Source organism: Stenella coeruleoalba (assembly GCF_951394435.1).
Source record: "Stenella coeruleoalba genome assembly, chromosome: 3".
Taxonomy (NCBI): domain Eukaryota; kingdom Metazoa; phylum Chordata; class Mammalia; order Artiodactyla; family Delphinidae; genus Stenella; species Stenella coeruleoalba.
Window position 1 is genome coordinate 151,112,949 of NC_137148.1, and position 25,524 is coordinate 151,138,472.

Consider the following 25,524-nt stretch of genomic DNA (forward strand, 5'->3'; position numbering starts at 1 on the left):
TCTTCTGCCCATTTTTGGATTGGGTTGTTTGTTTTCTTGTTATTAAGCTGCATGAGCTGCTTATAAATTTTGGAGATTAATCCTTTGTCAGTTGCTTCATTTGCAAATATTTTCTCCTATTCTGAGGGTTGTCTTCTGGTCTTCTTTATGGTTTCCTTTGCTGCGCAACAGCTTTGAAGTTTCATTAGGTCCCATTTGTTTACTTTTGTTTTTATTTCCATTACTCTAGGAGGTGGGTCAAAAAGGACCTTGCTGTGATTCATGTCATAGACTGTCCTGCCTATGTTTTCCTCTAAGAGTTTGATAGTTTCTGGCCTTACATTTAGGTCTTTAATCCATTTTGAGCTTATTTTTGTGTATGGTGTTAGGGAGTGATCTAATCTCATACTTTTACATGTACCTGTCCAGTTTTCCCAGCACCACTTATTGAAGAGGCTGTCCTTTCTCCACTGTACATTACTGCCACCTTTATCAAAGATAAGGTGTCCATATGTGCATGGGTTTCTCTCTGGGCTTTCTATCCTGTTCCATTGATCTATCTTTCTGGTTTTGTGCCAGTACCATACCGTCTTGATAACTGTAGCTTTGTAGTATAGTCTGAAGTCAGGGAGCCTGATTCCTCCAGTTCCTTCTTTCGTTCTCAAGATTGCTTTGGCTATTCGGGGTCTTTTGTGTTTCCATACAAATTGCAAAATTTTTTGTTCTAGTTCTGTGAAAAATGCCAGTGGTAGTTTGATAGGGATTGCATTGAATCTATAGATTGCTTTGGGTAGTAGAGTCATTTTCACAATGTTGATTCTTCCAATCCAAGAACATGGTATATCTCTCCATCTATTTGTATCATCTTTAATTTCTTTCATCAGTGTCTTATAATTTTCTGCATACAGGTCTTTTGTCTCCTTAGGTAGGTTTATTCCGAGATATTTTATTCTTTTTGTTGCAATGCTAAATGGGAGTGTTTTCTTGATTTCACTTTCAGATTTTTCATCATTAGTATATAGGAATGCCAGAGATTTCTGTGCATTAATTTTGTATCCTGTCACTTTACCAAATTCATTGATTAGCTCTAGTAGTTTTCTGGTAGCATCTTTAGGGTTCTCTATGTATAGGATCATGTCATCTGTAAACAGTGACAGCTTTACTTCTTCTTTTCCAATTTGGATTCCTTTTATTTCCTTTTCTCTCTGATTGCTGTGGCTAAAACTTCCAAAACTATGTTGAATAAGAGTGGTGAGAGTGGGCAACCTTGTCTTGTTCCTGATCTTAGTGGAAATGCTTTCAGTTTTTCACCATTGAGGACGATGTTGGCTGTGGGTTTGTCATATATGGCCTTTATTATGTTGAGGGAAGTTCCCTCTATGCCTACTTTCTGCAGGGTTTTTATCATAAATGGGTGTTGAATTTTGTCAAAAGCTTTCTCTACATCTATTGAGATGATCATATGGTTTTTCTCCTTCAATTTGTTAATATGGTGTATCACGTTGATTGATTTGCATATATTGAAGAATCCTTGCATACCTGGAATAAACCCCACTTGATCATGGTGTATGATCCGTTTAATGTGCTGTTGGATTCTGTCTGCTAGTATTTTGTTGAGGATCTTTGCATCTATGTTCATCAGTGATATTGGCCTGTAGTTTTCTTTCTTTGTGACACCCTTGTCTGGTTTTGGTATCAGGGTGATGGTGGCCTCGTAGAATGAGTTGGGGAGTGTTCCTCCCTCTGCTATATTTTGGAAGAGTCTGAGAAGGATAGGTGTTGGCTCTTCTCTAAATGTTTGATAGAATTCGCCTGTGAAGCCATCTGGTCCTGGGGTTTTGCTTGTTGGAAGATTTTTAATCACAGTTTCAATTTCAGTGCTTGTGATTGGTCTGTTCATATTTTCTATTTCTTCCTGATTCAGTCTTGGCAGGTTGTGCCTTTCTAAGAATTTGTCCATTTCTTCCAGGTTGTCCATTTTATTGGCATAGAGTTGCCTGTAGTAATCTCTCATGATCTTTTGTATTTCTGCAGTGTCAGTTGTTACTTCTCCTTTTTCATTTCTAATTCTATTGATTTGAGTCTTCTCCCTTTTTTTCTTGGTGAGTCTGGCTAATGGCTTATCAATTTTGTTTATCCTTTCAAAGAACCAGCTTTTAGTTTTATTGATCTTTGCTATCGTTTCCTTCATTTCTTTTTCATTTATTTCTGATCTGATTTTTATGATTTCTTTCCTTCTGCTAACTTTGGGGGTTTTTTGTTCTTCTTTCTCTAATTGCTTTAGGTGCAAGGTTAGGTTGTTTATTCGAGATGTTTCCTGTTTCTTAAGGTAGGATTGTATTGCTATAAACTTCCCTCTTAGAACTGCTTTTGCTGCATCCCATAGATTTTGAGTCGTCGTGTCTCCATTGTCATTTGTTTCTAGGTATTTTTTGATTTCCTCTTTGATTTCTTCAGTGATCACTTCGTTATTAAGTAGTGTATTGTTTAGCCTCCATGTGTTTGTATTTTTTTACAGATCATTTCCTGTAATTGATATCGAGTCTCATAGCGTTGTGGTCGGAAAAGATACTTGATACAATTTCAATTTTCTTAAATTTACCAAGGCTTGATTTGTGACCCAAGATATGATCTATCCTGGAGAATGTTCCACGAGCACTTGAGAAAAATGTATATTCTGTTGTTTTTGGATGGAATGCCCTATAAATATCAATTAAGTCCATCTCGTTTAATGTATCATTTAAAGCTTGTGTTTCCTTATTTATTTTCATTTTGGATGATCTGTCCATGGGTGAAAGTGGGGTGTTAAAGTCCCCTACTATGAATGTGTTACTGTCGATTTCCCCTTTTATGGCTGTCAGTATTTGCCTTATGTATTGAGGTGCTCCTATGTTGGGTGCATAAATATTTACAATTGTTATATCTTCTTCTTGGATCGATCCCTTGATCGTTATGTAGTGTCCTTCTTTGTCTCTTCTAATAGTCTTTGTTTTAAAGTCTATTTTGTCTGATATGAGAATTGCTACTCCAGCTTTCTTTTGGTTTCTATTTGCATGAAATACCTTTTTCCATCCCCTTACTTTCAGTCTGTATGTGTCTCTAGGTCTGAAGTGGGTCTCTTATAGACAGCAAATATATGCATCTTGTTTTTGTATCCATTCAGCCAATCTGTGTCTTTTGGTGGGAGCATTTAGTCCATTTACATTTAAGGTAATTATCGATATGTGTGTTCCCATTCCCATTTTCTTAATTGTTTTGGGTTCGTTATTGTAGGTCTTTTCCTTCTCTTGTGTTTCTTGCCTAGAGAAGTTCCTGTAGCAGTTGTTGTAGAGCTGGTTTGGTGGTGCTGAACTCTCTCAGCTTTTGCTTGTCTGTAAAGGTTTTAATTTCTCCAACAAATCTGAATGAGATCCTTGCTGGGTAGAGTAATCTTGGTTGCAGGTTTTTCTCCTTCAACACTTTCAATATGTCCTGCCACTCCCTTCTGGCTTGCAGAGTTTCTGCTGAAAGATCAGCTGTTAACCTTATGGGGATTCCCTTGTGTGTTATTTGTTGTTTTTCCCTTGCTGCTTTTAATATGTTTTCTTTGTATTTAATTTTTGACAGTTTGATTAATATGTGTCTTGGCGTATTTCTCCTTGGATTTATCCTGTATGGGACTCTCTGTGCTTCCTGGACTTGATTAACTATTTCCTTTCCCATATTAGGGAAGTTTTCAACTATAATCTCTTCAAATATTTTCTCAGTCCCTTTCTTTTTCTCTTCTTCTTCTGGAACCCCTATAATTCGAATGTTGGTGCGTTTAATGTTGTCCCAGAGGTCTCTGAGACTGTCCTCAGTTCTTTTCATTCTTTTTTCTTTATTCTGCTCTGCAGTAGTTATTTCCACTATTTTATCTTCCAGGTCACTTATCCGTTCTTCTGCCTCAGTTATTCTGCTATTGATCCCATCTAGAGTACTTTTAATTTCCTTTATTGTGTTGTTCATCGTTGCTTGTTTCATCTTTAGTTCTTCTAGGTCCTTGTTAACTGATTCTTGCAATTTGTCCATTCTATTGTCCATTCTATCTCCAAGATTTCGGATCAACCTTACTATCATTATTCTGAATTCTTTTTCAGGTAGACTGCCTATTTCCTCTTCATTTGTTAGGTCTGGTGGGTTTTTATCTTGCTCCTTCATCTGCTGTGTGTTTTTCTGTCTTTTCATTTTGCTTATCTTACTGTGTTTGGGGTCTCCTTTTTTGCAGGCTGAAGGTTCGTAGTTCCTGTTGTTTTTTGTGTCTGTCCCCAGTGGCTAAGGTTGGTTCAGTGGGTTGTGTAGGCTTCCTGGTGGATGGTACTAGTGCCTGTGTTCTGGTGGATGAGGCTGGATCTTGTCTTTCTGGTGGGCAGGTCCACGTCTGGTGGTGTGTTTTGGGGTGTCTGTAGACTTATTATGATTTTGGGCAGCCTCTCTGCTAATGGGTGGGGTTGTGTTCCTGTCTTGCTAGTTGTTTGGCATAGGATGTCCAGCACTGTAGCTTGCTGGTCGTTGAGTGAAGCTGGGTGCTGGCCTTGAGATGGAGATCTCTGGGAGATTTTCGCTGTTTGATATTATGTGCAGCTGGGAGGCCTCTTGTGGACCAGTGTCCTGAAGTTGGCTCTCCCACCTCAGAGGCACAGCACTGACTCCTGGCTGCAGCACCAAGAGCCTTTCATCCACAGGGCTCCTTAATTTGGGATGATTCGTTGTCTATTCATGTATTCCACAGATGCAGGGTATATCAAGTTGATTGTGGAGCTTTAATCCGCTGCTTCTGAGGCTGCTGGGAGAGATTTCCCTTTCTCTTCTTTGTTCTCACAGTTCCCAGGGGCTCAGCTTTGGATTTGGCCCCGCCTGTGCGTGTAGGTCGCTGGAGGGCGTCTGTTCTTTGCTCAGACAGGACGGGGCTAAAGGAGCCGCTGATTCGGAGGCTCTGGCTCACCCAGGCTGGGGGGGGGGGGGGTAGGGAGGGTCACGGAGTGCAGGGCGGGCCTGCAGCGGCAGAGGCCGGCGTGACGTTGCAGCCTGAGGTGCGCCGTGCGTTCTCCCGGGGGAGCCGTCCCTGGATCCCGGGACCCTGGCAGTGGCAGGCTGCACAGGCTCCCCGGAAGGGCGTGTGGCTAGTGACCTGTGTTCGCACACAGGCCTCCTGGCGGCGGCAGCAGCGGCCTTAGCGTCCCATGTCCGTCTCTGGGCTCCGCACTTTTAGCCGCGGCTCGCGCCCGTCCCTGGAGCTCTCCCAAGCAGCGTTCTTAATCCCCTCTCCTCGCGCACCAGGAAACAAAGAGGGAAGAAAAAGTCTCTTGCCTATTCGGCAGGTCCAGACCCCTCCTCGGACTCCCTTCCCGGCTAGCCGCGGCCGCACCAACGCCCTGCAGGCTGTGCTCACGCCGCCAACCCCAGTCCTCTCCCGGCGCTCCGACAGAAGCCGGAGCCTCAGCTCCCAGCCCCGCCCGCCCCGGCGGGTGAGCAGACAAGCCTCTCGGCTGGTGAGTGCCGTTCGGCCCGATCCTCTGCGCTGGAATCTCTCCGCTTTGCCCTCCGCACCCCTGTTGCTGTGCTCTCCTCCGTGGCTCCCAAGCTCCCCCACTCCGCCACCCGAAGTCTCCGCCCGCGAAGGGGCTCCTAGGGTGTGGACACTTTTCCTCCTTCACAGCTCTCTCCCGCTGGTGCAGGACCCGTCCCTATCCTTTTGTCTCTGTTTAGTTTTTTCTTTTGCCCTAACCAGGTCCGTGGGGGGTTCCTTGCCTTTTGGGAGGTCTGAGGTCTTCTGCCAGCGTTCAGTAGGTGCTCCGTAGGAGTTGTTCCACGCGTAGATGTATTTCTGGTGTATCTGTGGGGAGGAAGGTGATCTCCGCGTCTTACTCTTCTGCCATCTTCCCGGAAGTTTCTGGAACAAATTATTAATATATGCAAAAATTGAAATGAACTTCAAGGGAATGATGCCGAGGGAAAAATTTTGAAAAGCCGATCTCCGAAGATTAAGTAATTCATGATTATGTTTACATATTATTCTTAAAATAACAAAACCGTGGAGATGGAGAACAGATTAGAAGTTGCCAAGGGTTAGAGATGGGGGTAGAAGGTACAGCGGGGGAACTCTGTGAGGTTTTTGTGGTTCCAGTACAAATAATACAGCAATCTTGGTTTTAATCCCTAAAGATTTCTAAAAGCAATTCCTAATAAGAGGTGTCCAGATATTTAGTAATGGCAGATTAGAGGTATAGCTCCCCAACATAACAACTTCAAAAGAGAACATACTAATTCAATGCATATGTTAATTTCAAAAAAAGGCCAGTCACAATACTTAAATGGTATATATCTTAACTATATTATTCTAAGTATCCAGCTATACCAGATGGACTAGCAAGATTTTCTGTACATTCAACCTTATTTAAGACAGTAAATCTTATAATAAGACAGTTAGAAAAAGAAAAAAAAACAAACCTCAACTACAGTTGGATATTCTCATAGGAAGATGAGGTGCAAATATGCAGCAGCGGTTCAAAAGCTTAAGCAGTGGCACCTAAATTTGGTTGTGCATTAGAATCATCTGAAGCACTTTTTAAAAACCCTCACACTGACGGTTGGTCATCGTAGACCAATAAAATCATTTTAAATCTCCTCAGACGATGCCAATGTCTAGCCAGAACTGAGAACCAGCGGACTAAGCAGAAGGGGATGTTTCTACAAAGATCTCTTAACAATAAGTCCTTTCACCCAATCAGATTTACCTCCCCGCAAAGGGCTAAAGAACGCTAGTGTTGTCCATACTTGCTTAGCTTTAATTAGCACTTGTGACTTGCCCAAAACCTAGATCATGTTTCCCCTAAATTTCATGTTATTCCCTACGTTTTTCAAACCCAGGGCTAAGGGGTTTGCCAGGATGAGATTTTAAGTGCTCACACAGGGGAAGTCCCTGGCAAACCAGGACAGCGGTCCCTCTACATTGAAATGTAAAGCATCCTAAATAACCCTGCCACTGCTCCCAGATCCTAGTCTGTGCCAACCAGTGGAGAAAAGGCATTCTCCATTACTACCACGGCAAATGCTGCTGTACTTGCCTTGGCTGGTCCCTATCTTTTCCAGGCACCAATCCCCTTCACCTGCCGGTGGACGCTTTGGCCAGCTGACAATGCAGATATTTTCAAACTTTAAGGTGAATAAAAATCATCTGGAGGGCCTGTTGTAACAGAGATCACTGAGCCCCACCAGAGTTGCTGATTCCATAGGGCTGGGACAGGGCCCTAAAACTTGAATATCTGACACATTATCAGGGGACGCTGGTAAAACTGGTCAGGTTGTTACCGAATGCAGGTTCGTCTGTCTGAAGCACAGTGAGGCCAAACAAACCTAAAGGCTGGAGTCTGGAGCAGAGAAAGGTTTATTGCAGGATCGAGCAAGGAGAGGGGTGGCCCGAGTTCCAAAACACCCTGAAATCTCCAAAGGATTTCAGCAAAGCATTTTTAAAGGCCAGGTGAGGGAGGGACGTCCCAGGGAATGTGATCAGCTCGTGCACAATCCTCTGATTGGTTGATGTTGAGGCCACAGGGCAGGTAACATTATCCATCCTTAGGTGCCAGAAGGTCTGGGGGCTACGTGCTCATGATCATCAAGGAGTTAATTTCTTCCATTGGGTGGTGGTTTTTAGCATCTGAAAACTCAAGAAATATGCCTGAGATACTATTATCTGAGTACTTCAGAGAGGAACTACAGCAGAGGATATGGGGGATGGGTCTGTCCTAGGAAGGCCCCATAGGGTACTGCTTGGTTACAAGGTGACCATACTTTGAGAACCACTGCTCTAGTGGCTTGGAATGTTCAGAAAGTAATGGAAGAATCCCTTCCCAGGTCTAGATTCTAGTATCGCCAGCTATTTTGGTGGGGGGAAGGGTAAGTTTTGTCCTTGCTTGGACTTCTTGTTCATTTATATCAAAGCCTATTTGAGGCAGTGCGCTCGGCAGTCCTGCAGTTCTGTCTTTTGCTTCAACAGTGTTTGGAATGAACAGACCCAGGGACGCTCCTTGCTCCAGCCCCCGACCACCCTCCAACCTTTCTTCCTGTCGCAACCTTTGGAATCAGCCACTCAGCTATCCTCAGCCTCCAGGACAGGCCAACACCGTTTTTTGAGCTTAGCTCCTTATCACTGATCAACCACGAGTTCCCAGGTTCGTCAGAATTATTCCATCGAGGTGGAGGCCGCCGTCCACCGCCTGTTCAACATGCATCTGGGGACACTTACCTCTCTCTGAGCTTCTATTTCGACAGCAACAATGGGACTCTGGGCAGTGTGGGCCACATTTTTCGCCAACTGGCTGAGGAGAAGTGTGAGGGCGCCCAGCGTCTCTTGAAAATGCAAAACCAGTGCTGTGGCCGCGCCCTCTTCCAGGATGCGCGGAAGCCTTCTCAAGATGAGTGGGGTAAAACCCAGGACGCTGTGGAAGCCGCCATTCTTAGGGAGAAGAGCCTGCACCAGGCACTATCACATCTGCGCGCCCTGGCTTCCGCCCGCGCAGACTCCCACCTCTGTGACTTCCTGGAGAGCCGCTTCCTGGAGGAGCAGGTGAAACTCATCAAGAAGATGGGCGACCACCTGACCAACCTCCGCAGGCTGGCTGGTCCGCAGGCTGTGCTGGGCGAGTATCTCTTTGAAAGGCTCACCCTCGAGCACAAACAGGAGTCTCTGAAGTCCAGCCGCCTCTGAGGAGCCCCTCTGGCATCAGAGCTTCTGCCTGAAGCCCTGCTCTGCAGCTACTAGGCAGCTTTGTAACCGCCCTGGAGCCCTCTCCCAAGCCTTGGACCAAATGGAAACAATAACGCTTTTTGCAGAAGGAAAAAAAAAGCCTATTTGAAACACAAACAGAATAAAGAGGAAAAAAAGAAATATATATATATATATATATATATATATATCTATAAGTATATATATATATATTCATGTTTTTTTTCTTTTTTAAAAAATTTATTTTACTGAAGTATAGTTGATATACAATGTTGTGTTAGTTTATGCTGTACAACAAAGTGATTCAGTTATACATATATATAATTTTTCATATTCTTTTCCATTATGGTTAATTACAGGACATTGACTATAGTTCCCTGTACTATACAGTAGGACCTTGTTGTTTATCCACCATATATATAATAGGTTACCTCTGCTAATCCCAAACTCCCGATCCATCACTCCCCCACCTCCCCCTTCCCCTCGGGAACCACAAGTTTGTGTGCTATGTCTGTGAGTCTGTTTCTGTTTCATGGATAAGTTCATTTGTATCATATTCTAGATTCCACATATAAGTGGTACCTTATGGTATTTGTCTTTCTCCTTCTCACTTACTTCATTTAGTATAATAGTCTCTAGGTCCAGCCATGTTGCTGCAAATGGCATTATTTCATTCTTTTTTATAGCTGAGTAGTATTCCATTTTATATATATCACATCTTCTTTATCCATTCATCTGTGAGTGGACATTTAGGTTGTTTGCATGTCTTGGCTATTATAAATAGTGCTGCTGTGAACATAGGGGTGCATGTATGTTTTCGAATTATAGTTTTGTCCAGATATTTGCCCAGGAGTAAGATTGCTGGATCATATGGTAGCTCTATTTTTAGCTTTTTGAGGAACTGTCATAGTGTTTTCCATAGTGGTTGCACCAATTTACATCCCCACCAACAGTGTAGAAGTAAGTCAGAAAGAGAGAGACAAATACCGTATGCTAACACATATATATGGATTTAAGAAAAAAAAATGTCATGAAGAACCTAGGGATAAAACAGGAATAAAGACACAGACTTACTAGAGAACGGACTTGAGGATATGGGGAGGGGGAAGGGTAAACTGTGACAAAGCGTGAGAGAGGCATGGACATATATTCATGTTCTTTTAACACATGAATTGCCCCACTTTATCTGTGTGAAATAAGTTTGTTCCCGTTATTGGGCTGCTTCTCAAGCTTTGCTGCTCATTTGAATTACCTAAAGAGCTTTTAAGAAAAACATTGGTGTCTGGGTCCCAGCCCCAGAGATTTTGATTCAGTAGGTCTAGGGAGGAGCCTGGGCACAGGGAGGTCTCAGAGTTCCCCAGGTGATTCTAATGTGCAGCAACTTTGGGAACCACCTCTTGGCTTCAATCCAGCTAGTGATCAGATATTAAATCTAAGACACATGGGCTAGTGCGTGAGCTCTAGGAAGATTCGTGCCAGGGGAAATGATCGATAGTTGTGTTACTTCTCTGAAATGGACTGAAATTTCCAATTAGCATGAACAGGGGAGGGTGAATGGGTGAATGCAATAAGGTGTATCATTTACGTATTGCCCTATGTGTATGGCTAGAAGCTTTTGCAACTGAGGTCTGCCCTACTTTTCATGCTAATGGTAATGCTTGTCCTCCTAATGCAGCTGTAAACTTTATAAGCCCATAGGTAGACAGCATCACAAAATATTTACCCCTCCCCACTGGCCCACTCTCAAGCTTCTCTCCCCTTCCCCAATACACAAATGTACGTCAATGCTCTTGAGACCACTATCAACATATTGACCTTCAATTCTTCTACTTTGCAGCTTCCCTCTTATCAGGAGATGTCAGCATTTAGTGCAAGGACAAATGCTTGCCTCTTGGTGAGTAATGTAGGCAATGCCTCCAAGAGACAAATAGCCCTTAGGGAGGGGGAAAAAGTCTTTCAAAAATGTTGATGCCCAGAGGAGGCATTTTCAGTCATCTCAGCTTAGAGGTCAAATATCCAAAATTAAAAAGGTTAAAAAAAAGAAAAAGAAGAAAGCAAGGAAGAAAAGAAGGAAACAATTTTCTTATCTCATAGTAATAAGGCAGTTTTCCTTAAAAAAAAAAGACTTAAGCCTTAAATTCTCTTTCCTAATCAAAATGTGCTTTTCCGTCTTTAGACTATTCCTCTTATATCCTGTATTATTCATGACGTTTAATTCTTGAAATAGCACATGGCTGAAAACAGAAGCTAACCTCTTGTCCACTATGAATTAAATCTTCTTTTCCTAGGACCTGTCTACAGTGTACAATTTGGGGTTTGCCAACATAATTATTTTTTCTGAAATAAGTTACAGCATTTTGCCTTTTCAATATATAGTTATACAATATATTGTTAACACAACATAGTTAATAGAGTCAATATAGTAAATACAACTATAACACACGTGATATGATGCCACTGGTGATTTTCTTCATCCATGTAATTCTGAAATTTGACAGTATAGTTTTCATATTCTAATGAGCTGAGTATTACCTTTGCAAGGATAGAACAATAAAATAAATTCATAATATTCTTGTGAGGTTTGCCCCTGGGGTGGATTACCATAACGGGGGGATATTTGAGCCTTTCCCCAAGTCATTAAAAAACCTCCAGCGAGCAGCCCCTTGTCCTCTCCAGGGAGTGGGGGGAAAGGATCTTTAATCATAATAATCCTGGGGGGAGAAATCTCAGAAATAAGACATCTGCTTCTGTGCCTTGTTGTTTTGCAGAATAGCAATGATTGCTTTAGCAGCTTCTATTGCCATGTGTGTACAATAAGTAAATGAACATAAAATTGAATGAACGCATAAAAGAAGGATAAACCCACCCAGCTTAACAAATCCACTCTCTCACCTGCTGTGCCCTGAAACATGAAAGAAAGAATCACGGGATCATAAGGATTAATAAAATAACAGTCTCTGTTAACAATATTGACAGAAGGTATAGGAAAATTTGTCTGATGTGGGACCAACAGCTTAACTGCTTAATCCTTTTTTTTTTTTTTAAGGGCAACTCATTCATTTATTGTTTAAAGATTGCAAGACAACTTCTGAATTTCTGTAGCACAGTTTAAATGTTTTACTTTTTTGATAAATCAGAGTATAATAGAAAAAACAATTCGTTTCCAGTAATATCTATATCTCTATTCAGAATTAAGTCTTCCACAGACATGTAACCTGGAAACAAAATCCTGTTACAATAAGCAAAGCTTCAACAGAGCTGCTACTTTTCGGGCCAGGGAAAGGTTCATCCCTATAGGAGGAGGATGTGCTATGTAAAATGGCTGCAAGGTCACAGCCTTGAGGGCGCTGGAAGTCTATTATCCTATCCCACATTAAGTAGTTTGGTGAACTTCCAACGTCCGTTCATCTGCAACCAAGCTGGCAAACTTTAACTGATATTTCAAGCAGGTAAAAAATAAATTAAAAGAAATCCTTACACTGATGTTCCTTGATTCACACTGTTAAATGGTTCATTAACATGTAATTCTGGCTAAGAATTACATTTGAGACTCCTTGCTCAGATTTTGGTTAACAGTACAAATCTTTGAGAAATTCAAGTTCTTATTAATCAATAATTTGTCAGCTAGGCTACATTCAGGCATCAGCTGCAACTACAGAATAGGTGCACTGCCTCAGCGCTTTGGAAAGACATAATCTAGAACACTACTAGCAGACAAAATATCTGTTACTAGACAGCACAGGTGCAGTACAGCAAGACAAAGACATATATTCATGTGTGCCGCGGACCAGCCGGAGAAAGAGGATTTCACCGCCCAGGGTCAGAAGGGAAGGGGTAAGGAACTGAAGTAGCACCGACGAATGGGGTCAGAAGGACCAAGACAACTGATGGTTGCAAGGCAAATTTTATTGCGCTACAGTTGCAGATTATCTAGACTAGAAAAAGGAAGGTTGCCAGATGGTGGTTTACATTACCTACAGACTGTCTCGGCTCAAGGTTAACTTCCCTGGGAGGAAACCCATAAACCCAGAAGCATCAAAAATAACCTGCATGTGCAGGGGGGAGACAGCTTTGCTTGTCTCATTTTACATTCTTTCTGATCTCTGGGCCCTGGTGATTTATCTCCCATGGAATGGAACAAGGAGGGGAACAAGTAGGGACAGTCCCTTCGAGCAGCGGCGGCATGCCTGGCATGTCCTTACCTGCTCTCAAGGCTGACTGCTTCCCACAGGTCTTTTTTATTTTTTAACTTTTGCTGCAAAATAATTCCATGAAGTTTAGTGCCGAGAGTAGTGTACTGTTGCATGAGGATACGAAACAGACATGAGATTATTATCAATAATAGGCAAATTATGGCCAGGGTAATAAATCCTGACAACCTTCCAGTAATCCAAGACTGAGGGTTTAACCACTTTAAATGATCCAGTAAAGTTTGAATTACATCTTCTGGCGAAACATCATCAAGATGTGTATTTTGTATATCCTGAATTTCAGCATTTAATTTCTTAAGATCAAGACTAATATTATTATCTGACCAAACACTCAGCAGATGCATTTTTACTTTTTCCCATTCCCAAATACAGTCACTGTACTTTTAAGGAGTAACACACATCCATGTATACTTTGCATGACAAGCTAAACGCATCCTCAATTTTAATGCTGCCATCTGATCTCCAATCCCCAAAATTGCGTTTTTAAATTCATCTAACTTGTTATTAATCCGTAAATATATGTGACTTTGTAAAGATAAAGCAAGACTGGTATGTTGAGATAACTGATTAGCAAAGTGAGCATGATGAATACTCTGTGAAAGAGCAAGACCGGCAGTAGCCACAGTAGCAGACAGAGCAGCCGACGCAAGTAAACTTACTATTAGCCACCCAAGAAAGCGTCTCCTCTGCAAGGCTTTAGAGACTTCCACCCATGCCTGTACTCCAGTATCTTCATACCAAGGTTCTCTCAGATGTACAGGCACCATAACATACATGGGTTGCTTTAGTATAAGCACAGATTGCGTTCCTGCAGAAGGGAACATACAACTGCTAAAAATACAATTAACACAGCTAATATTATATCCTCCTTTGGAAGAATTACCAATGTTAATAGAACCACACAAACGTGTATATGGAGAAGCAACACAAGTTATAACAGGTGTATTGGAATAAGTTAGAGCTAGTTTCCATATATCCCAGTTCTTTTGAAATGTGATAAACCTATCTATGATGGGAAAAGAAGAGATAAGAATTGACACCTTGGTATAATCTATAGTACACCATATTTGGTTATTATTCCAAGATGCATTGCAATGTTCAAAATTGGATCCAGGAAAGTTAACGGTCGTAAGGGGAGGCAATTGATTTTTTGATTTTCTGTTAAGCATAGTAACCTTACGTCCAGCTATAAGTATCCCTTGTCCTCCAAGTAAACGCTTCATACAGAAATAATTTCCTGAATCTTCACCTGTAACCTTGGCTATAGTAATAGCGGAATCCCTAAGTGGTGAGGCGTATGAGATTCGACCTCTAATATTAATAGGTTGCCCATTTTATACCAAATGATGGTATCCTTAAGATCCTCTCGTCGGCTGGTAGCCGGGCATGTAAGAGTAATGTTGGTTCCTGTAAAACGAAGGATGCCTGGAGAGCCTGACAAACTAATTGATTGATCCGTTCCCTCATAAACATCTGTATGCTCATAACTAATAGCCTTTACACATCCAGTTTCCAGATTCAATGGGCTAAGACAGACAGGATGGGTACTAAACCAGTTAGTATAATTTACAGACATATTGATTTGTTTTATATTCCCAATAAGAGGCCCATAAACACTTATCATTGTAAAATACAGGAAACTCTGCTTCAGACCAAGATATGGGTTGTAATAGTGGAGGATAAGGTACATAGGCCCAGTAAGTTGCTGCATTAACAAAGGGAACACATGAAATGGTTGCCAACATAACCAAAAATAAAGTTACAGGTGTAACAGGATTATTCTGTTGTTTCACTGACTCTTGAGCTCATGAAACCAGTTGTTTAATTTGTCCCCAAGTTGGAACATCACTCCTTTGAGTCGTCCTGGCAAGTGCTCTCCTCTTCTTCTTCTTTTTCTGAATCAACACTGTCAAATTTTCAGGAGAGGTGCAGAGCTTCTTCATCTTCTGAACTAGGTGAGCTGTGGCGAGCCATCTATTTGCTTGACTAAGCGCTCAGGAAGCCAGCAAGGTCCAGGCACTGATCTGGGAAGGATACACACGTGACCACGTCCCCAAATCAACACAGGATCAGGACCACGCCAAGTGCTGGTTAACGGATCTTTCCAGAGGACCTCCGGAGATTGAGAGGCCAATCTTGGCTCAGCCACCAACCTTCCCCCTGCAGAGCAGCCAAATTTGTCAACAGTGAGAACATTTAAAATAAACAGAGCATGATTTATAAGGTTATGTGGCGTTGTTCTATACAATTCCCCCCTTTTTATTTTTTCAATAGTTAGCTTTAAAGATCTATTTGCACGTTCTATAATACGTTGTCCTTGAGGGTTATATGGAATGCCTGTAATATGGGTAATTTTGTAATGAATTACAAAATGTTGCAAAAGCAGCGGGCCCATTATCTGTTTTAATAATTTTGGGAAGGTTCATGAAAGCAAAACAGTGTAATAAATGAGTGATAACGTGTTTAGTAGCTTCTCCGGTCTGTGCTGTAGCACAGAGGAAACCAGAATAAGTATCGATAGTGACATGAACAAACTGTAATTTCCCAAAAGACGGAATACGAGTAACATCCATTTGCCATAAATGTCTAGGTAATAATCCACGAGGATTAACAACATAATGTGGAACAGGAAGGTGAGGTAAGCATTGTGGGCATTGCTTAACAATTTGTGGGGCGGCTTCACCAGTAAGGGAAAATTGTGCGTGCAATGTAGCCGCCGACTGACGGTGTAAAGCGTGCAACGGCTGTGCTGCTTGTGAAGCAGTTTGATCATAACTTACCATAATATGAGGGTGTCCAGGACATGGACCATGAGTATCAAGAGTATGAAGATAATGAATGCAGTACATTAGCCATTCTTGACAGCATGATGAACGGAAAGGAGGAGTACGGTAAATTGGGACCTGTCCTGCTTTAGGGAAAAGAGATTGAGGAGGAGGAGTAACTTCAACTCTATTCTTGGGAGGAAAATGTACAGGATAAAGATCACGTTTAGATCGAGTTAAAACATCTGCAGTCGCATTAAGTTTAGTCAATGGACCAGGCAAGTTAGAATGAGCACGGATATACAGACCTGCAACAGGACCATCATGGGAACGAATAAGCTGTTGAAGCAAACAAAAAGAGGATGATAATTCAGGGTCATTAGTATGTCCTATGCTCGCAGTCTCCAGAAGAAATCACAAGCTAATAAGATATTTACTATCAGAAAACAAATTAAAAGATATAGAAGGCAAATGTTTAAAAGACATAATGACAGCATACAGTTCAACACGTTGAGCTGAAGTCAAGGAAGTTTCTTTAACGAGGTTTGTTCTGTGGTCAATGATTACAGTAGCCACTCCTGAAGAAGAACCGTCCGTAAAAACCAAAGGTACATGAGGAACAGGCTGTTGCCTAATTATAGAAGGAAAGATATGAGTTAAGTTTGCTGAATTGGATCAATTTATCAGCAGGGTAATGGCGTTCCAAGGTACCTGAAAATCCTGCAAGAGCAAGACCCCATTCATTACTATGTTGAAAAAGCCAATTTTGTTGACTAACTGAATAAGGGATAATAATTTGAGAAGGTTCTATACTTATAGGTTGTAAGCATCTAGTTCTACCTTGCATTATTAAATTACTAATAAGTTCATAATAAGGGTTAATAACTTTAGAGGGTGTAGTTTTCATATGAATCTATTCAATAATTCCAACAGTTTGCCATAAGACGGCAGTAGTCACGTGAGGAGTTGGACAAATTATTAAGAAAATTGGAAGGTGAGTATGAATTCTAGTTAATTGTGTAGAACTGATAGATCTACTGACTATTTGTAAAGCTTGAAATCCTTCTGGAGTCATAGAGCGTGAAGAAGAAGGATCTGAGTCACCTTTAAGAATATCAAACAAAGGCTGTAATTGAGCAGTAGTAAGTTTTAAGGAAGGCCTTAGCCAATTAATATCTCCAAGTAATTTTTGAAAAGCATTTCATGTTTTTAAATTATCAACTCGAATTTGCAGTTTTTGAGGCCTAATAGTAGTGTTATCAATATATTTTCCCAAATATAAAAATGGAGATTGTCTTTGAATTTTTTTGAGGCAGTGACCAAGCCAAATGATTGTAAGGACTGTTGTAAAAATGGAAAAGCAGTCTCTAATAAAGAAATATTATCAGTGGCTAAAAGCATATCATCCATATAATGTATGAGATATAACGATGGAAACCTTTTTCTCACAGGAGTCAAGGCCTGAGCCACATACTTTTGGCATAATGTAGGACTATTTGCCATGCCCTGAGGCAATACTTTCCATTGAAATCTCCTCATGGGTTCCTTAAAATTTAAGGAAGGCAAGCTAAAAGCAAAATGTTTTCTATCTTCAGGAAACAAAGGAATAGTGAAAAAACAATCTTTTAAATCTATAACTAAAAGATGATAATTGTGTGGTATGGCTGTTGGAGAGGGTAGGCCTGGTTGAAGAGCTCCCATTATTAGCATAGTTTTATTAACAGCTCTTAGATCCTGTAATAACCTACATTTTCCAGATTTTTTCTTGATAATAAAAATAGGAGTATTCCAAGGACTACTGGAAATTTCTAAATGCCCTAATTGTTCCAGTACTAATTGTTCTGCAGCTTCTCATTTCTCCTTTGTGAGGGGCCATTGGTCCACCCATACAGGGTCATCAGTCAGCCAAGTAATTGGATCAGCAGTGAGTGGAGAATCCAAGGCGCCTAAGAAAAACCCAAACCTTGTCTATCATTTTTTATTTTCACATCAATAGGACTGACAGTTCCTTGTTGATTTGTTCCCAGCCCTTTTGTGGGAAGAAATCCTTGATACAACATCATATTAGAGACTTGAGAGTTTGGACTATAAAGTAATACTCCCATTTCTTTTAATATATCTCGGCCCCAGAGGTTTAAAGGCAGCCCAGGCAAAACATGAGGCTGGAAATATCCTGAATGGCCCTCACTATCTTGCCATAAAAAAAAACTGACTACTTTGCATAGGAGAAGAACTTTGTCCTATTCCGTGAAGTTCTGTAATAGTAGGACTAATGCGCCAACGTTTAGGCCAGTGTACCTGCGTCATAACAGAGACATCAGCTCCAGTGTCTAACAAACCTGAAAAAACCTTTCCATTAATGGTTCATTTCATTTCTGGACGTTCTTTCCCTATCTTCTGAATCCAGTAGGCAGCATTAGACGATCCAAAAGCCTTTGTTTCTCTCTTTTGATGTTGTAAAATTTGTCCATGAGGTACAAAGGGCAAAAGTAGCAATTGTGCAATTTTATCACCAGGAGAAATAGTTATTATATTTTTAATAGTTTGTGCCATGACTTTTATTTCTCCTTCGTAGTCAGAATCTATGACTCCTGGCATAACAGTTAAACCTTTCATGGCGACGCTACTTCTTCCCAATAATAGTCCCATCAAACCCTTGGGTAAAGGTCCACAGATGCCCGTAGAGAGGGCCTGAGGACCCATTTCAGGAGTTAATACATATCGGGCGGAGGTACTGAGCTCCAGTCCTGCGCTTCCTGGTGTTGCTCTGGAGAGCGAGGATATTGTATGTTTTTGTTTTTGGTTAATGTCTGATTGATAATTTGAGGAGGATACACAGACATTGCCCTTATTATTTGTTGGGGCCGGGGAAGGCCCCGGGAGGAGTTCCCCGACAGTGGTGGCCCATCCTTGTGGGCCACTGAGCAACAATCTTGTGCCCAATGTTTTCCCCTATTGCATGTAGGGCATAAACCAGGGATTTTCTGACCATCTGGAGGTTTCTGAGTAGGGAAGGAAGGACTAGGGTTAGAATTAAAAGATCTACATTCTCTAGCAAAAGGACCTGCCCTTTCCGCATTTAAAACAAGTCTTTGTTTTCTTTTGATTGTTTTTAAACCCCACGTTAGTTAATGCTGCAGCCACAGCAGCACCCTGTATATAAGTAGGCCCAATGTCTGCACAAAGGCGAATATAATCCTCCAATGTTCCCCGTTTTCTCCAAGGTCGAATCGCAGCCTGACACTCATTATTAGCATTTTCAAAAGCAAGTTGCTTAACTACAATTGTACCAGTGAGTCCGTCCACAATGAGTCTCCCCACCGCCTGTGACAACCTATCTACAAAATCAGCGTATGGTTCATCAGGTCCCTGTCTAAGTTTTGAAAGATCTTCAGTTTTGTGTGTAGAAGGACATTTCCTCCAGGCTTGTAATGCCAAATGATTTATTTGAGGATAAGCAACAAAGGGATAAGTTAATTGATCTTGTAAAGAAAGATATTGTCCTTCCCCAATCAGCATATGATAATCAACTGGAATATTATGGGCAGCATTCTTTTCTGCTTGTTCAGCAGCCCGTTCATAAAAATCAAACTTCCATATTAAATAATCTCCACCATTTAAACAAGCTCGTGCAATAGACTTCCAATCAGCGGGGGGAAGAGCTTCTCCTGTCAACCATAGCAGCAGTAAAAGGAGCAGTGGGCCCATATTGAGCACAGGCAGATTTTCAATCTTTCAAAACTTTCAAAGGGAGAGCCTGATGCTCCCTAGTAGCTTGTTGAGGATTATTAGGACCAGGTCTTTCTATGACGGGACAACAGAAAATAGGATCTTCTCCTCGTTTTATTGCTCCTTGTACAGCGCGCTGCAAGGGACTCAGCATTTTTACAGATGTAGATTTTTGAGGAAGACAGTCCTTATTAACCTGCAGCTTTTTCACTGACTTATCTATCACAGCCATTAGAAAACCATCCTCAGGATAGTTCTCTCTTTTATGTTTACAAGCCTCATCTGTTAAGTCAAAATGTTCCTCTTCATCTAAACTATTGAAATTAATTAGCTCTTTCGGTTTAGGAAGTGGCGACACAGTAGTTAATACAGTCTCTCCTTCTGTCAGAGGCTTATGTTTTTCTGACTTTACATTCAAATCAACACTATCATGAGAAGAATCTAAACATATTTTTATCAGACTCCACAAACTATATGTAACAACAGGAGTATGAGTAGGCCCTCGAGACTCGTAATAATTTTTTAAATCTTCTCCAACTTTCTGCCAGATTTCTATGTCACCAGAGCCACCATCAGGAAACCAGGGAGATGCACCATGGATATGCTGTAAAAATTCAGTCAACAATAAAGTTCAGAAACTTTATTACCCCGAGCTTTAAGCATCAAAAGTAAAACCTGAGCAAATAATTCATACATCTTTGAGCCCTTTTGCCCCATCTTATTTTACTTCTGACTATTGCCTTATGCCGCTATTCGTTTCACTTTTACTGGTGGCCACACATATTTTGCATAAGCATTCTCTTACCTGCACTTTCTTTTTCTTTTAATTGCCTTCACGCTTCAGGTCCCTGTTCGAGTGCCACTTGCCGCGGACCAGCCGGAGAAAGAGGATCTCACCGCCCAGGGTCAGAAGGGAAGGGGTAAGGAACTGAAGTAGCACCGACGGGTGGGATCAGAAGGATCAAGACAACTGATGGTTGCAAGGCAAATTGTATTATGCTACAGTTGCAGATTATCTAGACTAGAAATCGGAAGGTTGCCAGATGGTGGTTTACATTATCTACAGACTGTCTCGGCTCAAGATAAACTTCCCTGGGAGGAAACCCATAAACCCAGAAGCATCAAAAATAACCTGCATGTGCAGGGGGGAGACAGCTTGCTTGTCTCATTTTACATTCTTTCTGATCTCTGGGCCCTGGTGATTTATCTCCCATGGAATGGAACAAGGAGGGGAACAAGTAGGGACAGTCCCTTCGAGCAGCGGCCGCATGCCTGGCATGTCCTTACCTGCCCTCAAGGCTGACTGCTTCCCACACGTATGTTGCCTTGTTTAAGCCTCAAGCCCTCGATCCTTTGTTGAAATACAATAATTTCATTCCTATGGTTTTCAATACCAAAAACTCAACCTCCAGGAGGGCTAAAGTCTAATTTGTACTCCAAACCAAGTAGCAGTGCAGTTCGCTACTACTGAGACTGAATCCATAAAGACTTCAAGACCACGTCCAGAAGACAAGTTATTATATATAATACCCTAGAAGGTCTGAAACATAATTATCATATACATAGCTGGTCCTTCAGAGCTTTTTACCTATAACATGTTTTTTGATGAAAGTTATTTAATGTACTGGAGATAACTGTGACTTACTGATCAAATATTTGAATACTTATACTTACCTGGGATTTCATTTCTGCTGAAAGAAAAAGGAAGAACAGGACTCACTAAAACAAACAAACAAACATTAGAAATGAAAGTAAAAATCTTAACACACACTATCACTTTTGGAAGCAGCATAGAGGGGCAGTCAACGGTAAAACACTGGTGAAATAGGTCAACACTCTAGGCCAAAAATCCATTATTATTATCATCAGTGACAGTACCACAACTGTGCCCTTCAGAATTAATAATCACTCCTAAGAATCTTCATTTGGCACCAGATGATGCGGTTAAGAGAAACACTCTGGGAGGTTTTGAATCAGACTTGTTTTTTTGTTAGCCAAGTTACAGGAGAATTTTTAAAGTGGGGGGAAGGGAAGAAGGAAACGGACCAGGAAAAGAATTTAAGCCATCATCTATAAACCAACAAAGCACTGATAGTTCCGAACATTATGTCAGACACTAAAATGACTGATATAAGCTCAAGTGGTTTACAAAACCTATAAAAAGACTACACCAGCAAAGTCCCCATTTATCTGTAGAGTTCAGAAACTAAAACAAGGAATATTTTAGCTTAAAAGCTTATCTCAAGAGAATCATACACACTTCACATGAATAAAAATACCTGAAACCAAACATTTTTAAAAGCTCCAATACCCAAAATATAAAGAAAAATATTAATTCAGAAGACTCAATCAATCCATGATAATCACAAAACGGCTGGGCAATCTCTATCTCCCTTCCACACTAACCATCCATCCCATGGAAGACCAAGGGAGATCAGACCTTCCAGACTTACCTTCCAGACCTTCCAGACACCTGGCTGCTGCAAAATTCTATGGAGACTCCTTGTGGAACAGCAGTTTCCCATCTCTTGTGTCTCTCCCTATCATGATCATGATCATGCAGGAAGCAAGTCTGGCTGTGCTATTTCTTATCATTGTCTGTCACCCATCTGCAGCATGGTATTGTACAGATAAGGAAAAAGTAGTTCCCTTTCCCCCAGAAGGTTGAGGCTCAGGTACAGGGTAATTCTCCTGTGCACACAGTCATTATTTAGGCCGACTCAGTGACTTCAACAGGCTTAATCATGTGATCAGGTTTGTTGCCAGCTGCGTAATGCTCCCACATCTGTAGATAGAGCCGCTCTAGGTCCATTGTGTATTGCTTGGTGTTGAACAGAGGGCTAGATGTTCTCTGCTTCCAGACTTTGCCACGAATTTTCTTCAGGTATTCTAGATCAGTTCCCAGTTTCACAGCTATGTCTTCATATTCTTGTCTATTTTGAGCAATAAGCTCAAGACAGCCTAAACAAGTGAGCTGGGAAGCTGCAACTCGGGAAGCAAGAGTCTCTCCTGGCATAGTCACCACGGGTGTCCCTGACCAAAGGACATCCATCCCTGTGGTGTGTCCATTACAGAGTGGAGTGTCCAAGCAGACATCAGCCAGCTGGCCTCTCCGAACATGTTCCTCTTTAGGAGCAACAGGTGAAAAAATGATACGGTTCTGGGGAAGGCCCATATTTTGTGCATACTGTTGAATATTAGGTTCTCCTACTGCTGGAAAACGCAACAGCCACAGTACACTATTGGGAACACGCTTCAGAATATTTGCCCACATCTGCAAAGTAGATGGGTCAATTTTATATAACTGATTGAAGTTACAGTACACAATGGCATCTTCCGGTAACCCGTACTGAGAACGTGTGGTTACAATAATGGTACGGGGAACCTCCTCTCCAGTGGCAGCCTTAATGTTGATCTGGGTAGTTGCCAGTCCATTGCTAAGACTGAATCCATTAATTGTTATCTGAATTTGTCCTCTGTTAATCATTTCAATAACTGCCTCTGCAATAGTATTCATAGGAATGACAGGCATATTAAGAGCCGTATTACTGCTGTCTGCGTTGTCTCCTCCATCAGGACATTTCATCTTGACAATCTGCACATCTGGGAGACTATCAAGAAATGCTTTGAGGTCGATGCCGTTCAGCACAATCCGATTGTCATAAATGTGCCCATTGGACTGAAAATCGATGACTGCCTTCTTCTTCAGGTGAGGGAACATATTAGCATGATCGCCAATAAAGAAAGTATGGGGCATATAAGCCAGTTTCTCAGAATACTGCTCAGCAACTTCAGCAGGTGAAGTTTCCTGATCAGTGATGATATAATCCATGAAAAACACGCCACTGGTCCCAGGGTAGCCCAGCCACATTGCCTGAATAGGAGCTGGCCTGAGAGCAAAGAGTTCATTTCGAGCACCCCTGGTATAACCATTCATATTTACAAGGATATGTATACCATCTTGATGGATGCGATCAGCTGCTTTCCCATTGCATGGAATCTGAGAAAGATCAATGAAATGATGGGCTTCTGCCATCACCTTCGCTCGGAAGTTTGTGCCATCATCTGGGCTCAGGGCATAACAGAATACCTCAAATTTATCAGGATTGTGCATGCCTGGAATAGACTGCATAAGATGAGAAGTAGGATGATTCCCAAAGTCAGAACTCACGTATCCTACACGCAGTCGACCATCACTGAGCTTCAAGTCTTTTGGATGTTCGTACGGTGGTTTATGAAGGACACCGATCTCATCCAAGCAGAGGTTCCCGTGGCTCTCAGCAATAGCCTTCCTGAAGCCATGAGAAAGAGGATAGAGCATACTATGATGAGGCTGCACAGAAGGCAACCTATTCTTCTCCAGCTGGTCAGCCACAATGCTGACCAACTTCTTCATTCGCTCATCATAGTCTGTCCAATCACAGACAATCTGCAGGCAATGAGCCAAATCACAATAAGCGTCAGGAAAATCAGGTTCAAGCTTCAGAGCAGTGCGATAAGAAGCAATTGCTTCTGGAATATTCCCTGAATACTTGTGAATGGAAGCCAGATTGCTGTGGGCATCCGCAAGTGCAGGGTTAATCTGAATGGCACGAGTATAACACTGCAAGGCTCCCTGAACATCCTGCATCTCCTTTAGAGTGTTTCCCATGTTACAGTAGGCATCAGCAAAGGTAGGACTGATTCGAACAGCCTCCTTATAATGCATCAGAGCTTCCTGCAGTTTTCCCTGCTGCTGCAATACACTTGCTAAATTTGAATGGGCAACAGCAAACTCTGGGAAGACTTCTAATGCTTTACAGTACAAGCGAACTGCCTCTTCAATGTTCCCCTGGTCTCCTTTGATATTGGCTAGGTTATTCAGAGAGTCTGCATGGGTGGGACACAGCCGCAGAGCTGTATTATAACAATCTTCTGCTTCGGCAACACTGCCCTTCTCTTCCAGAGCGTTGGCTAGGTTGCAGTAAGCATCAGGGAAATGTGGTTGCAATTCAATAGCTCGCCTGTAGGTGTCTATTGCCAGATCTATCAGGCCTTGCTCATAGTATACACAAGCCAGGTTGGCATGTACCACTGCATGATTTGGGCTCAAGCTTAGGGCACAAAGGTAAGCTGCCACAGCTCTGTCAAAAATCCGTGCCTCTTTCAAGACATTTCCTAAATTGATATAAGCATCCAGAAAATTGGGGTCAAGCGTGACAGCCTTTTCAAAGTGATGAATTGCAAGCCAAATCTCCCCTTGTGCATTGAAAACACAGCCAAGATTACTCCAAGCTACTGCAAAGTTCGGTTGCGTCTCCATTGCTTTCAAATAACATGCCTTGGCTCCTTCCAAGCGACCCAGGGCTTTGAGCAGGTTCCCCAGGTCACTGCGAACACAGTACAAATCAGGATTGCACTGAAGAGCAGAGACGTAAGCTTGTACTGCCCCTTCCATGTCGCCTGCTGCTACCAAAGCGGCTGCCAGGTTAATATAACCATCGATGAAATCTGGTTTGAGATGCAATGCATGCCGGTAATGCTCAATTGCTTCCTGCAACTGCCCTCTTTCCTTGTACACATTCCCCAAATTCGAATAGGCTTCTGCCAGAAGAGGGTTCTGTTTAATTGCCAGAGTACTAAAGTGGGCAGATCTGTCCAGCCTTCGACACTGGAAGTGTAGAGATGAAAGTAATAAAAGTACTCCAGTATTGTCTGGCTCTTGTCTCCACAGCTGCATGCAGTGTCTCTCAGCTGCCTCAAAATCTCCTGCCTGATACTCTCGATGTACCAACTCAGCTAACCCTTGGAAGGAAAGCATACGTTTCGTTGGTTCTGTGCTGTCGGCCACGTTGCCCACAGAAGACGCCATCTGGAGCTTCTGGAGAGAGTGAGAAAAGGGGGTAATTGAGTCCCGCTGCCGCCACTACTGGCAAGAATGTTTCTAGAGGTAGCAAATATGAGGGCAGCAGCCGTACCACTGCTTTGGCAGGCTTAAGCGGCGGCGACAGTTACAGGCACCGAACCTTAGGAACTCTGGTTGGCCATCTACCTCTCACGCTCTTGACATCTTAATTCTTAACCCTGCCCTCTTCCACCATTTTTCTCCTAATCAGGG

At 42.0% G+C, this 25,524-nt stretch overlaps 3 protein-coding genes and 1 pseudogene across 16 annotated transcripts in view; 2 read left to right on the plus strand and 2 right to left on the minus strand.

The window, feature by feature from the left end:
• Positions 1-9,162, plus strand: part of LOC307184908 (ferritin light chain-like) — a 110,197-nt pseudogene extending 101,035 nt beyond the window's left edge. Inside the window, exon 2 of the transcript in view lies at positions 8,162-9,162. The product of the transcript in view is annotated as a ferritin light chain-like (transcript). The remainder of the gene's footprint in view (positions 1-8,161) is intronic.
• LOC307183208 (uncharacterized protein) overlaps positions 1-25,524 on the minus strand; it is a 466,052-nt gene that overhangs the window by 229,367 nt on the left and 211,161 nt on the right. The window lies entirely within an intron of this gene.
• The window catches only part of LOC307183206 (metabotropic glutamate receptor 7-like), a 582,198-nt gene that overhangs the window by 108,769 nt on the left and 447,905 nt on the right, over positions 1-25,524 (plus strand). The window contains exon 7 of one of the 13 annotated variants that reach the window (XM_079915383.1): positions 7,994-8,274. The exons of the other annotated variants lie outside the window; for them this stretch is intronic. The gene's annotated coding sequence lies outside the window, so the exon portion shown is untranslated. Of the gene's footprint in view, positions 1-7,993; positions 8,275-25,524 lie in introns of those variants that run through there. 13 annotated transcript variants of the gene reach the window in all.
• Positions 20,232-25,524, minus strand: part of LOC307183199 (UDP-N-acetylglucosamine--peptide N-acetylglucosaminyltransferase 110 kDa subunit-like) — a 34,048-nt gene continuing 28,755 nt past the window's right edge. Inside the window, exon 4 of the mRNA XM_079915368.1 lies at positions 20,232-25,287. Within this exon, the coding sequence (XP_079771494.1) occupies positions 22,138-25,287 (3,150 nt within the window). The 3' untranslated portion in view covers positions 20,232-22,137. The remainder of the gene's footprint in view (positions 25,288-25,524) is intronic.